The sequence below is a fragment of the Zootermopsis nevadensis genome, unplaced genomic scaffold (assembly GCF_977971745.1).
Source record: "Zootermopsis nevadensis isolate Lab colony 2312 unplaced genomic scaffold, Znev_1.0 Znev_ptg000002l, whole genome shotgun sequence".
Classification (NCBI taxonomy): domain Eukaryota; kingdom Metazoa; phylum Arthropoda; class Insecta; order Blattodea; family Termopsidae; genus Zootermopsis; species Zootermopsis nevadensis.
Genome location: NW_028259134.1, coordinates 513418 through 530481, shown reverse-complemented (window position 1 = coordinate 530481; position 17064 = coordinate 513418). Strand labels below are relative to the sequence as shown.

The following is a 17064-nucleotide window of genomic DNA, read 5'->3' as shown; positions in this document are numbered from 1 at the left end:
AGCTATGATGCGAGTGTCTTATATTTCTAATATTGTGATCGTAGAAGAACTGCATTGGAGTTAGGTTAATATTCTCATACTTACCCTCATTTAAAAGAAAACATTTTCAGTACCCAGTCCATTTTCATTCTGCTATTACATTGTGTTTCGGACACATAACAGGCGAAACTGGTCAATGCGCAGACTGAGGTAAAATTTAACAATGGATTTTTACCTCGTCGTTACTTCCTACCTGTTGAATGATTCGTATCATTACACTTTCATGATGTTACTTACTCACCACATTCTCCCGAAGATTATGCAAAATTGCGAGTTGAGAACAATACAGTCACATAGTGGCTTTGGTGATTTGGGTTTATCTGTGTATCCTCTGAATGAATGTCGACGCCGACTGGTTAGCTCTAGTGCTTGTGTTTCATGAGGTGCCGGGTTCAAAACTTTGCCCGGGTGCCTCCTAGTCTGATTGAGGTTTTACGTAGTATTCCTCATTGTTAGATAGTTCCCACCTCTGGCACCAGAACAGAGCACCGATGTCCACCTCACGACCTTCATCGTCCCCTCGTAGGATACTCAAGAGGTCGTGCAGAGTAGAACAACTTCGACATCAAATTTAATCCAGATCCGTCCGAGTTGTTCTCGTGTTGAATCGATCGGACAAACGGGCGGACACGAGGTCCAACCCGCACTGCATTCCTCTATTCCACTTTTGCACGTGGCCTGTCCTTGGTGCGAGCAGTCTTGCTCTCTCGCCGCCACAAACGGACTCTGACTTCGAGCTGCGGCGAGCCCAGGTCTCAGCTGTATCGCCGTTCATATAAATAAACTGTTGCAGAATTTCCCTTACTTTTGTAATCTCATTAATATCGTCAGAGTCTTTTGACAGATTTTGATGGGGTTTGATGTAATACAGGTATTAACGTATACAGCGAACTCAAAAAAATTGAAATGTACTAATTTCAAGGCAGTTATAAACTCAATGATTTAACCTCGAAGAATGCGAAATCACATGCGCAAAGCAGGAAAAATATTGTAAATTTGAAGATTATTTTAGCCATGAATGGCGATGGTCCTTTCGAAGTGGGGGCTTGATCGCCATCAGGAGAGTGCACCATTGAAAATACCAGTGCCCCCCTCCCCCGGGAGGGGCAGAGTTACAAGCTCGCAAGTCTTTTCTGTTGCAACAGCGTAAAAGATGTAAAATAGCCTTACTGAGAGCCTCAGGCCAAGAGCAGCTGTTGAGGGGCGGGGGGGGTTCCTGCTCTGAATTTCATTCTCCCGAAATGATCGGGACACGTGTTCTGGTTATGACGACTTGTCATGTGCGCGGCCACGTGTGATGTGCGCTCACCGGCCATGTTCATTATCTTCGTATTAGAGTAACTCAAGGAGGACAGCAAATGGCCCATTATTTTTGCCTCGGAGACACGGCGCTGTAGAATCAAGATGTCTCCTTCCGGGACGTTATTTTGTGGACTTGCCAGGGAAGCCTCGAGAGTGCTTCGTGGTTGTTGCTTCTATTTTCTACCGTGGGCGTCTGTCCAACTAAATCGAACCGAATTTGTTGAAGCGATTCCACATTGTTGGATTTATGTTAAAAGTAAGCTGAGATTTTATTAAGCGTCTCATAATAATATACCAAAGCGGAAGGGAAGTAGGTTCAGACCGGAAGTTCATCTGATCCACGCATGGTACGTACTTTGCCCGCAAGAGTGCAGTAAAATCTGTTTCAAATTTTAAGCCCCAAGTGCCGTGATTTTCAAAGGTTTCGCTTTCCAGGCAGCCATAATAACGGACTGTAAATGTGAAGGTTATTATGCAAGTCACAACTCGTAATAATGTTAGACCACGCACATGAAACAAAATGCGAGATCATTTCTGTATAAAATAACAAACTGCTACATGATGATGATGATACCGGCGACTATGACGACGAGTGATGTGGCTCTCGGACAAATTCCCACCCCGAGAGCAGAGCACAGAAATTTCCTTTAGCGGCTAATCAAGAACTGACGTGTCTTTCGAAAACCTGTTTATTGTTCATGGCTGCAATTACTGAAGTCCCCTTACACTGGACGCTGTTCTGAGCAGACTCATTTTAAGTTTGTGTCATTACAAGATCCACCAGGATGAATAATTGGTGCATCTCCGTTGAACTTCATGTTCAGTGGAAGAATCTGACGGTGGATTAGGTTAGGTTAGGTTAGCTTAGGTTAGATTAGGTTAGATTACTTTAGGTTAGGTTAGGTTAGGTTAGGTTACTGTAGGTTAGGTTAGGTTAGGTTCTTACCACAAACTCTTACGAGCTATAGGGTGGGACCACAAAGTATTAACGCCTTTCCTCTCTTTATCCTGGGTTCGAGTACAGTTTTTGCTGAATTTTATTTGTGACAACACTGTTTTGGAGAAATGAGAGCTTTACTGTATCCGGAAGGTGCGTTAAGCCCCGCAGTCTTCGTCACGATATTAAGCGGAGGAACGTTCCATCAGGAGGCCCGAGTCGCGTGTCATGAATGCATTAATTTTGCTTCTGACAACACAAATTAGATCCTGCGCGTGTCGTCACTCGGAGCACCGAGCAGGAAGTTAATTCCCACGCGTGCAAACAACTTTGAAGTGCCTTAACTAAAGCCGATAGACAAGAACTATAATACAAAGACTAATATTATAATTAAACAAAACGTACACATTCAGGATTGTTTATAGCAATGAGGTTAGAGGCTCGAAGCATTATCAACTCGAACAATTTCGTCTGAAGTCGAAATGAGCACCTAATCGATGTCATTCGAGTTGCATCTTCGTGCCCGTCGACACCTGCGATTAACCGGAATAATTTGTATTATTTAAAAAAAAATATGGGCTTGATAATACATAAGCGACCTCTTCACTAGAAACGAAACTTGTCTTAATGTTCATTTCTGATGACTTTTCAGCGTTGATTCACGTTTCTCTGTCACTGCGTCGATCCACCGACGTCTAAGTGATTGGACACTCATGCGTGTGGGCGTGCCTGGTCTTGCACTAGAGAGGAATTATCAGTCGCGTCAGAAAGACGCACAGAAGAAGGAGTCGTGTGAACGCGGAGAAAGCTGATAATGTCTACAAAGCCACTCGACTGGCGCCTGCTTTTAGTTGCAATTGAACGGGACACATCGACTATCGGCATTTGCGGATGATGTTAATTTATTGGGGGACGACGTAAATACAATAGAGAGGAACGCAGAAGTTTTACTAGAGGCTAGTAGAAAGGTGGGGCTAGAAGGAAATTCAGAAAAAACTAAGTATCTCGTCGTCAGCAGACAGGCGGGAAAAATTCACTTAGGGTGGCTCCTCCCCTAGTATTGTCGGTGAATGAGATGGGCGGGGCATGCAGAGCGCATGGATGGGACAAGAGGTGTGCACCGGGTATTGGTTGGGAAGCCTGAGGGGAAGAGACCTCTGGGGAGACCTAGACGTAGATGGGAGGATAATCTCAGGCGGGATCTATGGGAGATAGGAGTTGAAGGAGACTGGATTTTGTTGGCCCAGGACAGGGTCCGGTGGAGGGCTTTGGTTAATTCGGTGATGAACCTTCGGGTTCGGTAAGCCATTTAGTTGGTTGGGTCCACTATTTGGGAAGCCTGAGGGGAAGAGACCTCTGGGGAGACCTAGACGTAGATGGGAGGATAATCTCAGGCGGGATCTACGGGAGATAGGAGTTGAAGGAGACTGGATTTTGTTGACCCAGGACAGGGTCCGGTGGAGGGCTTTGGTTAATTAGGCGATGAACCTTCGGGTTCGGTAAGCCATCTGGTTGGTTATGTTGCATCAGATGGCCAAAAGTGACGAGCTCCACAGAAGAAAGCCATAATTCTGCTACAAAAGGAAGGCAAAGAACATGTCGGGCGCACGAATTCTGTTTCACCTGTAAACACGTGGACGGATTGTGCATTTGTGTCTTGGCCTCTTGTTTTTTAAATAAAGACTACGTTAATTAATACGCGATTCACGAATCGAGTGGTGGCAAAATGAAACTGTCCTCGTTGCTTCCAGTCAGTGTTTTGTTTTTCTTCTGTTGTTCGCGTGTCTGCGTTAAATCTGATATCCACCGCACGTACTAATCAGTGCTCGAAACACTTTATAAACAGGCGGCGGTGGAAATGACATGCAAATTACCGCTTTTAAATCGATATTAAAATTGCGTCTCACGAAATCTTAATTTTCACACCAAACATTACTAAAGTCACTAATCGATTTTCGATGTCGAGTCGTTATCTCGATTCGAAGCCTCACATCGTACATTAAATAAAATTATTTTTAATTTCAGCCAATAACATTCATTGAACGAGAAGGCGTGGTTCATCAGACACTCAGTGAGTTCGCATTTTCGCTGCTCTCTTTTTATGTGTTAAAGATCGAAGTTTCTTCGAGTGTTAACTGGAATTAAGACGGAAAGAGAACTGCTCTCTGACAGTTGTTCAGATCTTCTTAACTTGACATAGACGCAGGGGAGATTCTGGAAAGAAATCATTTGGAAGACCTAGGTGTAGATGGATGGACAGTGTTGACATTAAGCTTGTAATTCTAAACACGGTGACACTGGTGTCGTGTAAATCGGGGAAGTTGTTGACCAGCTGAGCGAATATCAGCTTATGAAGAGAGAGAATTTTGTTTAGAGAAGTTGTGTCATGTAAATTATCGGCGAACGATCGTTTAATAGGCCATTTGAATTCTCAAAATGTAATTCTTTTTGTGTTATGCGTGTCGGATTCTTTAATACGCGACTACGATTGCCTACGATTTCCTGATCAGGTCTGTCGAGACCTCGGTCTTAAAAGACTTTGTTCAGATCAAGGAAGTCCATTCATGAGTTTCGATAGCGAGCATTATTAAATATGTCACAGCCTCTGCTTGGCAGATGCACTAAGGTCATCGGCCACAAATAGAACGCAGATGTGCTGGCGGTCACACTCTCGGTATGTGCTGTTACAAAACAACAAAGCGTCTCGACCTGGACTTTGGCTCAATCCGTGGTTCTCAGACTAATTTCCGTCCACCTGCACTTTCTTTCTTGGGTCCCCCACCCCCTGCCACCGCTTCGTAATGATTCCCAGTCTAACGAAGTTGTTTCATTAGTTTTTGCGTGCGTGAACTTGCGCCTGGAACATCTGTTTTGTTTTAGACAGTTTCCGAAGTTCCAGTATTACCAACTATACTCAGGGTTTTCTTAAAATTGCCTCTCCTGAACCTAAGGCGCGGGAAATTTCGGGCAATGTCTTTGTCTACGTTCGGTACGAACTTCGACGGAAGATTCAGCTGCCCTGACTAAGGCTTCATTTTCCCCTGCACATTCAAATGAATAACAGAGCAAAACCTCGAAATAAGTCACAACGCCATCTTGTATTTCCTACGGGGTCACTAGGCGTAATCATCTTTAAATCTAATTCTAAGTGAAAATTAACTCTGCAGTTGCCAAAAAATTAGGTCTACGAGGGAATTTGAGCAACAATTAATAAATCTACAGTTTCGACACTCATTTTGAACAGCCTTTTATTTCATCAGAACGCATTTTACGAGAAAACTTTTACGGTTCTAAGTAATTCTCCACAAATGCGCAACTCTCGTGGCTTCCCATCATGCATCACCGCGATCTTCACTCCAGGAATTACAAGTATTTCTCTGCTATCGCTTACGCGGTCGAGCCTAAGTCTTTGATAATAATGTGTTTTATGAGTTTAAACTAAACCACGAGTTCTGAACACATTTGCAGCCATTAAGAAGCACGCCACGCTGTCTCGTGCAATGTCAGATGCAGCAAAGTCGTTTTGGTCGAATTTACCGTCGAATTATCATTGTTTTTAGCTCAGGGTAATACGGTAAATGCTATTACAGAGTCAAAGTAATTTAACCCTTAAAGTATTTCTGCGTCTGTCAGTAATGTCCGCTCCTAAAATCCTCAATACCAATTCGTTATTAATACGAAGTGCACATGCGAGCCTCTGTAGTATTATTATTAGTGTTCTGTCTGACGACAGCCATTTTATTGTCCACGATATCGGTAATTTTGAAATGATTTTGCCACGTAGGAGTGCGTCACCAACAGCAAGGAAAATAAATGCCGAGGGATCAGACTCCATCTCCGAAATAAAATGAACGATATTGCACGGACGATTTAGAAACATTTGATTGGAACAAACCCTGACACAGAAGAGTGCAAACACCGTCTTTGTCCATGCGCCTTACGAAGTTGGAATACAAAACACTCGCGTAATAATTAAACAAAGAAGTTGGTCGCCTTGCAAAAACCGAACGAATTAAAAAAATAACAAACGGGAAAGAATAAATGTGTATGTTGGCACCAACAATGGCACTTGGTATCGAAAGTCGACAATGCGACCTGCAAAACGCGTTGCCTCTCGAATCAGATAATCAACAATGGACGAGTTAAACAAACCGGAAAGTGTCAAAGAAAGACAGATTTAAAAGTTAAATAATGTGAGGGATTTTACGAGTTTCAGAGGATGAAGACCTGACATCGCGTGTTACAAACGTGCGTGGGAATGTTATGGGGCTTCCTTGACGTCCATACACATTCTTGTTTCACTGTAACCTATACAGAACTATGAAGGACAAATACAAATTACAAGAAATATACGACTCGGTCCTGGTAATTCAGCAGCTCAAAATGAAATGCACACCCGAGACCGTTTGGTCCTAACTACAAGTTAGAACAGCAACAATTGCACACGTAATGCATTCGGAACATTGCATATATTCACAAGATACTCTTTATAAACAGGCAGTTTAATGTTTCAGTGCTTTTTTAAACATGCTCTGCTCATTCATTCCCCGTTTCCACTAACTCTATCTCTCTCTGTCTCTGTTCGTAGGAAGACATGGTGTGTCTGTCGTGCACTGCCACCGGCGAGCGAGTGTGCTTGGCGGCCGAGGGCTTCGGAAACAGACATTGCTACCTGGAAACGATCGCAGATAAGGCAAGTCCTCATTCGGCTTTCTCTCTCTGCATGCTATGATCCACAAAGCACTGGATTTCCCCTTCATGTTGATACGAAGGGCTGTTTTTAAAGTGACTAAACTTTGGGTGTTTGAACAGATAACGAAGTGACATAACCTCGTTGTTTGTCTCTGAAGTGACTGGCTAGAGTGTGGAATGCCGATGCTCGGTTTCCGGGAGATTTGAATTTGATTTTGTGGACGGTGACTGCACTTTTAGGGCCCCTGTGCCCTGTATTATCTCCAACTAACTTACGTGATTAGACACAGGCGTAAATGTGTTGGCTGCTTTCGTGGCCAATCAGCAATTTTCTTCCGTGTTCCAGAACATCCCACCGGACCTGTCGCAGTGCGTGTGTGTGATCGAGCAGGCCTTGTCCGTGCGAGCTCTCCAGGAACTGGTCACCGCTGCTGGGTCGGAGACGGTGAGTTGCCCTCTCGGCACCCCGAACTTTGAAAATTGCTTTTTTTGGGGACGATCGCCACGTGCATTAGAATTAATCTGGACGATTGTGTCGAGCAATTTATATATCGGCGTTAATCAAGAAGACTTTACTTATTTTAGAGGAACAAAATTATATTATAATTACAGTGTATCAGTGATTAACATTGCGGGTTCTCAAAGCGAAATATGAATTTATTAAACGCTCCCTATTACAGTTACGGCGGCGTAAACTAAGTTCCTCGCCTCGCTAACCGCGTAGCTGCAAGTTTCTAGCTTTGCCGTCGTTCCGCGATGTGTTCACTCGCCATGTTTCAAGGGTGTACGACTTTTCTGTGGCACTGAAGCTTGCCTAAACTCGCAGCCTTGACGAGTCCCCGTCTCTAATGCTCTGTGTGCCACTCTGCTGTATCTTATGCTGCAGTGGAATGTCCCAGTTCTTCGTCGTTGGAGCTCATCACTTTTCTGTTTTCTTTGGGGCTTTGAATCTGCCATAACAAATGCAGACCGTTCCTCCTCTGTCATCTGCTTCTGATAACCAAATATGCATTTGATACGACGTTTGGATTCAGTAACTGAATGTTTTACTGTTGTTAATTTACACACAAATACTTTTGGGTGTAATTTTCAATGTAATATTAAAAACGCATTATTAATTTTCAGTTCATATAATACATTATATCCCATATATTAAATAAATTCCACATATTCCACTGTAAGGATGAGTGCAAATTATGATTCTGATTGGATCGTAAATAAAAGCAAGACGTGTCGAAGGAAAAAAGATCATCTCAAAGCACGTAAAAATTTGTATGCTTGAAACAAATGTGAGTGAATTGTTTGCTGTAAGTTCACTGAATTTCAAGTCTGTCTGTAGTATACCATCCTCGTGTGCTAGGTTCAATTCTCGGTTTTCCGGCCTATCACTTTTCACTTGAACGTGCTTTGACCCAGTACAGCCATCGCCATGTTAAATTCTCTGCTTCAATGCTATTGTGCTAAGGATGTCCTCCCGAGTGCCCAGAAATGAGAACTGGTTATAGTTTAGTGAATTCGGTTAGAAATTAAAATCATAATTTTTTTTATCAAGCTGTTGCTTTGGGCACGGCCCGGTGAGTCTCGGTGTATTTTAGGTGCGTCATTGTGGAGTGATGAACCACAACACACAATTGACTAAATCATAAATTGTTTTTCTATATATTTATCATTATTTTTGGACATTAGGGAGGAGAGTCTTAGTGGCTCAACTCAAAGCATGTCGTGCTTAGTCTGCAAGCTGATTATTGAATTAAGATGACAGGGAGACAATAAAACAACTGCCTGCTAATCCTTGTGGTTTTCCATGCACCAGAAGTTGTATGAAGGTATTTTCCGTGTATTCACAATGTTATTTACTCCTCGTAACAGGCTTAGGAAGCTTTAGATTGACCTTTGTCGTTTAGGAAGAGGGGATTCGAACCCCTGTACTGTTGGATCGCCAGCTTGACTTTAATTCCTGGCTTAGTTGTTTGCTGGTGTTGCCAGCTGGATTGTGCGTAAGCCACAATACGAAGGCGATGTCCCCAGGGATGGTCTTCGATCAGCAGAGATCCTAGGCAAATCTTTAGTCGGCGTCTGAGGTGTGAGAATGTGTGCGGAGGATTATGATGCTAATTGTTGGCAGAGAGAACCTACAATGTAATGTGGGCTCTAAACCTCAATGGAGGCCTAGTAAGCATCCGTTCACATAATAATTTTTATCTTTCGTAAATACATAATGCATTGCTAAGTTAACTGATGAGAATTCTACAATATGAAAATTGCTTGAATACAAGTTTTATTAAGTAATTGGAGCTCTTCGTGATCTGAACGTTCTTTATTTATCCGCTCATACATAAACTAACTTCATCGGAGTACCAAACGCACAACGCAAGTGGCATTTGAGTGGCTGCATTGTCTAATTTACTGAGCAGTCTGTTTGTGATGAACTCATATAAAAAATGAGCGAGTGTGTTCTTTATTAATAAACAAATGGTAAAGATTATTTAAGCCATACATTTGTCAATATGTACACTTGTTTCAAAATGAATAAGATGGTTACATGTAAGACTTGAGGTTCTCACAGCGGTGAATATGAAGATTTCTGTCTTCTGGGTTGTTGCGCTGTGTAGTCTCGTCGATGTTTACCAACGTTTCAGAGGTCATACTGCCTCCGTCATCAGGGCGATTCATCGCCCTGATGACGGAGGCAGTATGACCTCTGAAACGTTGGTTAACATCGACCAGACTACACAGCGCAATAACCCAGAAGACAGAAATCTTCAAGATGGTTACAATTGGCTGTACTTAATACACCAGACCATTTACAACAACCAAATAACTTGGTACATGCACAGAAACACTTCAGGTTTGTTTACATGATAAATGTCCACCCACGTGAGCTGTTGCATTGCTACGTCGACTTGAGCAAATTTGTCTGGGTTCAAGTAAGGACTGTGTCATCGGTGGTCTGTAGATGACAACCCAGTAGAAGAAATTGAGAGGTGACAGGTCTGGGGATGATGACGATGGCTGTCTTCTGTAACGTCGGTAAACTTCTACCAGACTACACGGCGCAACAACCCAGAAGACAGCCATCTTCGGACTCACTGCCGTGGAATCTGCAGGTCTGGGCGTCTTTGTGACCAAGGTGTTGGTCTATCCAACTTTATGCAATTGATTATTTACAAATGCTGTCACGGTTAAGTGAAAAGATAGTGGTGTCCCATCCTGATGGAAGAGTGAACGGCCTGCAGCTGGGGTCACAGCCATCGCTCTTGCATATCTCTGTATGTAATACCAGTAACAGTAGCCTCAGCAAAGAGGAAATAACCATAAAAAATTTGGTTTGTATTGTGCGCACAAGACACACTCACCTTTGGTGAGTCAATCACAAATTCAACGCTAACATGAGCTTTCTCACTTCACTAGATGCACACATTCTTCCTGTTTACGAATCCGTTCAGGTGGAACGTGAGCTCATCGCTGATGACGATATACAAATTAAGTGCCTCATCTTCTTACAACTGCGCAATTGGTTCTCAAAGAACGCCACCTTTCTCACCTTGTCCTCTTCTGATAAGGACTGCAACATCTGTATCTTGAAGATCTGAACTGTGGAGGAATCACCAAACATTGATTCATGTTATTCTGAGTTCATTGCTGGCTTTTCTGGTTGACTTCTTGGAACTTTGAACAGTGCTCGGATCTCGACAGCATCATTCAGATACAACCAGCAGTCAAGAGGTTGTTATACTAACATCTGATAGTCTCTCTTGAAAGTGGATTCTTCCTGAATAATTTTTGGAGCCAGCGCTGAACTGCAATCACGGATTCTGAATCATGAAACCAAAACAACAAAAACCCTTCTGCTGTTATGACTCTTTTGTGTTAACTACAATGGCAGGCAGCGCTGCAGTGGAAAGTGAATGAACTACGTCATCTTCACGTGACTGATTTTGGAGTGTGTCTGTATGAACTAGGTTGTTGATTGTTGTAACCACTAAAGCGTCAATTGCAATCATTGCATTTATTTTGAAACACGCTGTATATTACTGCATTTTACACAGTGTTATGGTGGTCTGTGTAACACGGGAATAATTAATTTCACTCCCACTAAACCCCTAAAAATGACCCATTGTTTTGGTTGTGTTAATCTGTTGGTTGAAAATAAAAATGTGCTTCTATGAGTAATCTTCATTGTACAGGACGTGCTACCAAATAAGAATTTTTGTTCAACACACTATATTTTCTTTTTCAGGAACAGGATTCACTTGTAAGTATTTTTTCTGAGGATAGAAACATCAGTTGCAGTTTAATTTTTAACATGGGGCTTTTATTCCGTTTCTTTTGTTCTCTTTTTGATTTCTCACGCTGTTCTCAGAGACAGACATAATCATCCGTTTGGCATCTGAAAAACGTGGCTTAGATTTCGTGTCGAAACAGTCAGTTTAACAAAATTTAGGTCCAGTATGAACAGAAATGTACTAACCATTTTTTTTTCCATAAATGTTTTCACGCCAGGAACAAAATTTTCTAAACTTTTTTATAAGTGAGCATAAGCAAGATTAGTGAGAGTAAAAAGTTATTAAATTGAATCCATACAAAAATAATATAAAGAATTGGAACTTTCGAATTAAATATGACAAAACTGTCTCAGGCAATCAGTCGTCCGAATTAGCAGTTGACTTCTGCTACAGACTGGTACGACTAATTACCAAAAAATTCTTTAACACAAACAATATTCTCTTTTCTTGAAAGGATACCATATTTTAATTCACAACATCTTTCAGATTTCTACTAATGGCTGCAGAATATTACAAGTCTGTGAATGTGCAGTTCAAATTATTAATTTATTCCTTGTTTTGTATCGTCAGCATAACTTCTTAGAATCTTTTCGATTTTTATGGACCAGATTTTTGTTTTATTTTTTAAATCTGGTTGGCTCCAGTTTCAGAGATGTTTTCTAATGCAAACAGCATCAACTGTATTCAAAAGTTACCTGATTTCCTTGTCCATTGGACAGACCAGTCTTCTAGCTCTGAGAACCGTTCGTGCTGGGTAACGCAACTCACATTCCGCCTCCCATTATATTAGTAGTACTCTTTCCTACAGCAGTGCATGGCGAAAGTTAAATACGTTTGTATTTCCAATAACTTCCTTCAAAGCTAATAGTGTAATTTGCTCAGCCACTTCTAGTACGGTGATTTGTAAATATTCAGAGACGTGTTTCAAATCTTTGGGTGAATATTTATGAGTGAAACAGCGTGTAGTACCTCTGTTAATTCATAGGTTCTTTAATTTTCTCTGATACGCTGGGCTTTCATTGGACCCACACTAACAAGATCTCACATTTTCAGAGAAAACGAAATTTTACTCAATGTCTGGCTCTGAGTTGCCGTTTTCAGTGATACCCGATAATTATTTTTCTCTAGTAGTGTATGAGTACATGAAAGTATCCTAAAGAGTTCAAAGAAATAAGCAAGTACTTCTCTTCTCTAACCATTTTTCAAAACTAAACCGCTGTGTGGTTTGTATACTTAAATTTTGATGTGAACTGACAATATAAATAAGCTTCACTAATATTATATTTGCTTATATAAATCATTAACTGTTGTGCAGCTGTTGAATTATTGTACAGAGTGAATGTTCAGTGCTTTAGAATTATTTACGTTACGCAGTCCCACACAACCTGCTAAAGTACTCTTGTTATTGATTAATGAAGTATCGCAGTCTGTGCTGTCATTAACCATTCAAGAGCCACTTGCTGGTTTGAACACGTGCGGCCTTCATAAGAACAGTGTAATGGAGTATAGTGACACTCAGAAGTGAAGGCTTGTACAACTTTTGTTGTGTGGGGTTGCGTAACAAAAGAATTTGAAGGCACATTCATTCTATGTAACTTACACAGAGAAATTGCATGTCAGTCATACAGTGGCTTTGTGGTAAATATTGCTTCAAATTTTGCAACTTAGGAACCATATGGTTTAACTTTTGAAAATGTTTCTGTGCCATTGCAAAAAAAAAGCACTACCATAATAATTGTATATTCACATATTAATAAAAGATATACAACCTGTGTCCGTTCTACACTAGGGAAGAAACTCTTATAGCAGGCACGGTTAAAACTGTGGGAAGGCAGATTGTCGCTCTGTTAAAATTAACATAATGATCTGTAGGCGCACAGAATATGCTGGGAAATTTAGTTAATTTCTCAAATTCTTGTATCCTGATATCTGTTTTCAGCATGGATGAAGTCATACTATATTAGTAAATTATAAATACTTTCACCTCAAGGGAAATGTAAGACATTTATTTCGAGGAGGATTTGCCTGTTGGAGTGTCATCATTTTGGGTTAGAATTCTTTGTTAAATTGACACATACCTATTCCTGCAAAATATTTTCTAATTTTTCAAATATAACCTAGCAGTTTCAGATTCAATTCATATACTTACATTAGATCATTAAAATACATAAAATATATTGTTATATATTAAGACTTCCCTTTCTGACATAAACGAGCAAATAAAGTCTGAACCCAAGTACACATTACTGCAGTCACAGATGGCGTGGTTTTTGCTCTGTTTTTCGTGAGCTGGCACCAATTCTCGATTTCTATAGAACGTGCTAAAACTGAGATTGCAACTTACGTTCTGTCTTCATAGGAAGACCATACATCTGAACATCCGATGGAAGCATAAAACTGTTACCAGCTAACATTTTTAAAGCTGACACTTATAAAAAATTTGGCTTCTCTGTCACAAAGTACATTTCAGTTTGTCTTAAAATACAGTCTCTTAATTACACACAACTAGCTTTGGGGGATACTAATTATACTACAATGCTTCTAATTGTTTGGTATAGTAATCTGTAACAAATATTGGTTTCGTTTACTTCTGTATGGTTTTTCGTGTGTGTAGATGGAAGATTATGATGAGAAACTGAGTTTCTGTCACGTGGGTGTGGCAGAATAAAATTATTAATAATGATGTTTATAGGGCAGCTACTTGAATGAATGATGAAATGGAAAAGACATGGCCATGCCACAGTATCCTGACATTTGTCTGGAGGGACTGAGAAGAACCACTAAAACCTCAGTCCGAAAGAACGGCCATTCTTCAGGCTGAGATTCAGCTCAAGATATTCAATTTTCAAAGAAATATTTGTAAAAGCTACAGTGCAATGTTTGGTACAACTGTTTATAGGTTACAAAATATGATGCGTATAACTTTGTATTCTAAATAACTGAAAGAGCTTCATAATTCCCTCCAAAATTGATTTCTGCATTACATTCTCTTGACTCTTTCTTCCTGTTACCATTGTTCCAGATGGCACTCTGTCTTTCGCAACGTACCAAATTCCTCGATACATTGAACAAGTTGCTGAGTGTTGAGCCCAGTATCCAGCTTTATTATCATGGGCATTGATCCTCTTGCCACACTTGGGAGACCTAGGTGTAGATGAGATGATAATATTAAAATTGGTTATAAAGCATTAGGGTGTGGACTGGGTTCAAATGGCTCAGAGTAGGGTCCAATGGCAAACTTTCATGAAGAGAGGGGAATTTTTTTGGTAGCTGAGAGACTGCTAGGTCCTCAGGAAGGACTCTGATCCATGGAGTTGATTGTGACTAAGGATGACAGGACTATACTGCACTTTTGAAAGTGCCCTTTTGTGTTCTCATGGCACTGGAACTTCTTTAGGAACTGTAGGAGAAAATTGAAATCCTTGTGTCGATGCTTGCGGTAAATGTGTGCTCTTTAAAGGTCTGTCAGGTGCATTTGTAAACACCCTTTGAAACCAAGATTTGGTTTTGAAAGTTAATAAAGTATCCTGCTTCAGGTCATAAATCTTCTGTAACTATTTTTCTGGATTCATTGAGTTTGCATTTAAGTGCTTTATGTCATGACAGTTGAAAAGATTAAACCAAGACACAAAATGTCTCTCTTTTTTTTCTGATTGGTTAGAACACAACTCAGAGTTGGATTCTGGATTTACAAATTACATCATGTCACCATGTGTTTTGATCACGAGGTTTCAAATATTTTGTTTCAAGAAGTCGCGAAGTAATGACCTGAATAGACGTTCCCATCCGAATAAAGGCTCTCGGCTGACGGAATCGATTCTGATATGAAAACTCTGTCCCTGAAGTAATTCTTTATTTTGAGTTAAGTACGTAATTGAGAAGGAAAATCTCTGCTGAGGAGAAATTTGCACCACATTGTGAGCATTGTACTGTGGTTGTGGATGCAATTGGTGGAAAATACTGGTGTGTTTGCTGGATAGACATGTGGAGGCCATAATATTCAGTTATGGCTGTAAGAGTAATAGAACCCTTTGAAAGGAAAATCCATTGACCAAAATGTTTAACATTTTGTACTGTGTAATAACTTCTTGGAACATAAATTTCTTTTGTGTACTGAAAGTGAGATTCTGTAGCTTTGTCTTGTATAATTTATAATGACATTCTTGGCTTCCGCAGGGTAAAGGTACCGGATCAGGTCACAGAACTCTGCTCTATGGCAATGCCATTCTCCTGAGACATCAGAACAGTGATATGGTAAGAATCAAGCAATGACACTATTTTGTTATGAAATTAAGATTATTATAACAGAAAATCTTATACGCCATTTATTATAACATGAAATTGGGTAGTGGAAATGATTGCAGAAAATGCATTTTAATATCAAATGTATTTTCCTTATCAGTGTACAGCTTGAAAGTGAAGTGGTAAATGTGAGAATATGATACGGCTCGTATTTTGAAACATGAGAGATGAGTTGTGGTAAGGGCCATATGATGGGAGAAAGTGGTACATGAATCCACTTTTAAAAAGCAAACATGTGTAATAAAACCCATCCACAAAAAGTTCATGTGAACAAACTAATACAGGAATAGAAACAGCTGACAAGTGCATAGATTGGCCAGAAATTAATATAATCGTATGTTTAGGTATTTATTTTAGGTGACATGATTTCAGTATCAAAACCTGCATGGATGTAAGTCGACTTTTCACATATCACAGCAGAAAGTCGATTTTACTGGCCTGTGCTAGCAATCTGTCATGAAGACAAAAGCTACGAACAGTGATACAAATGATTACCGTGACATCCCAGTATCTCTTCTGCAACCAAAATTCTGTAGATTCATTTTGATTCTTGGAACAGTGCAGACTTTCCTGACAGTATTCATATTTCATTTGCAGTATTTGGCCTGTTTATCAACAAGCTCTTCCAATGACAAATTAGCCTTTGATGTGGGTCTCCAGGAACATTCCCAAGGTTTGTACTCGACAGTTTACATTTTAAGAGAAAGCACTCCTTTTAAGCACAAATTACAGAATTGTTCTCATACAAGGTATAATTATGCCTGACTAGAAAATTAACATGATTGCTGTTACAATAAGTACTTAAGTATTGGATAAGGCAAGAGGCTACATGGACCGCATCGTGAAGGAGGCAGTTTAGAAAAGTAAGTTTCATGTTAAGCCGGGCCTGGTATCCTGTGTTGAATATGTTGTCTAATCGGCAAGTTCGTGACGTCATCCAGCAGTCACACAGGGCCAGAGCAGGTGTATATGACAGGGTTTCTGAGGACAAGGACAGAGATGGACCTCGAAACGTCGGTCTCTTCATGTTTTAACCACTTTACGCGGCTGATAGTTCGAAAGGATTTTATTGTATAATAAAACTTGGTTATATAGATGCAGCAGGTGGTCTGATCATGTCACAGTAGCTGCTGGAGTTATTCTTAATTGTTTCAAATGAAGACTAAGAAAATTCTGTAATGATTTAATAGATCATTTGATGAATCAAATTGTATTATGTCAGCATATAAGCTAATTTCAAGTTTATTTTTTGACGTAGGTGAAGCGTGCTGGTGGACTGTACATCCTGCATCCAAACAAAGATCTGAGGGTGAGAAAGTGAGAGTTGGTGATGACCTTATTTTGGTGTCTGTAGCTACAGAGCGATATCTCGTAAGTTATTTTATTGTAGATCTTCTGTGACCATTTCTGTTGTATTTTGATGACTAATAATCAAACTGTCTTTTGAAATAACTGATACAGGAGACAGTGGTTACTTTAAATAGGAACCAAAGACAGTGGTCTTTG

At 40.4% G+C, this 17064-nt stretch overlaps 1 protein-coding gene across 5 annotated transcripts in view; it reads left to right on the top strand.

The window, feature by feature from the left end:
* Positions 1–17064, top strand: part of RyR (Ryanodine receptor) — a 127474-nt gene that overhangs the window by 556 nt on the left and 109854 nt on the right. For 3 of the 5 annotated variants that reach the window (XM_087357335.1, XM_087357325.1, XM_087357316.1), the window contains exons 2-7: positions 6867–6971; positions 7317–7415; positions 11211–11225; positions 15433–15510; positions 16156–16231; positions 16817–16929. In XM_087357335.1, the coding sequence (XP_087213461.1) occupies positions 6867–6971; positions 7317–7415; positions 11211–11225; positions 15433–15510; positions 16156–16231; positions 16817–16929 (486 nt within the window). The remainder of the gene's footprint in view (positions 1–6866; positions 6972–7316; positions 7416–11210; positions 11226–15432; positions 15511–16155; positions 16232–16816; positions 16930–17064) is intronic. The other 2 variants (XM_087357330.1, XM_087357331.1) reach the window with 1 other exon arrangement.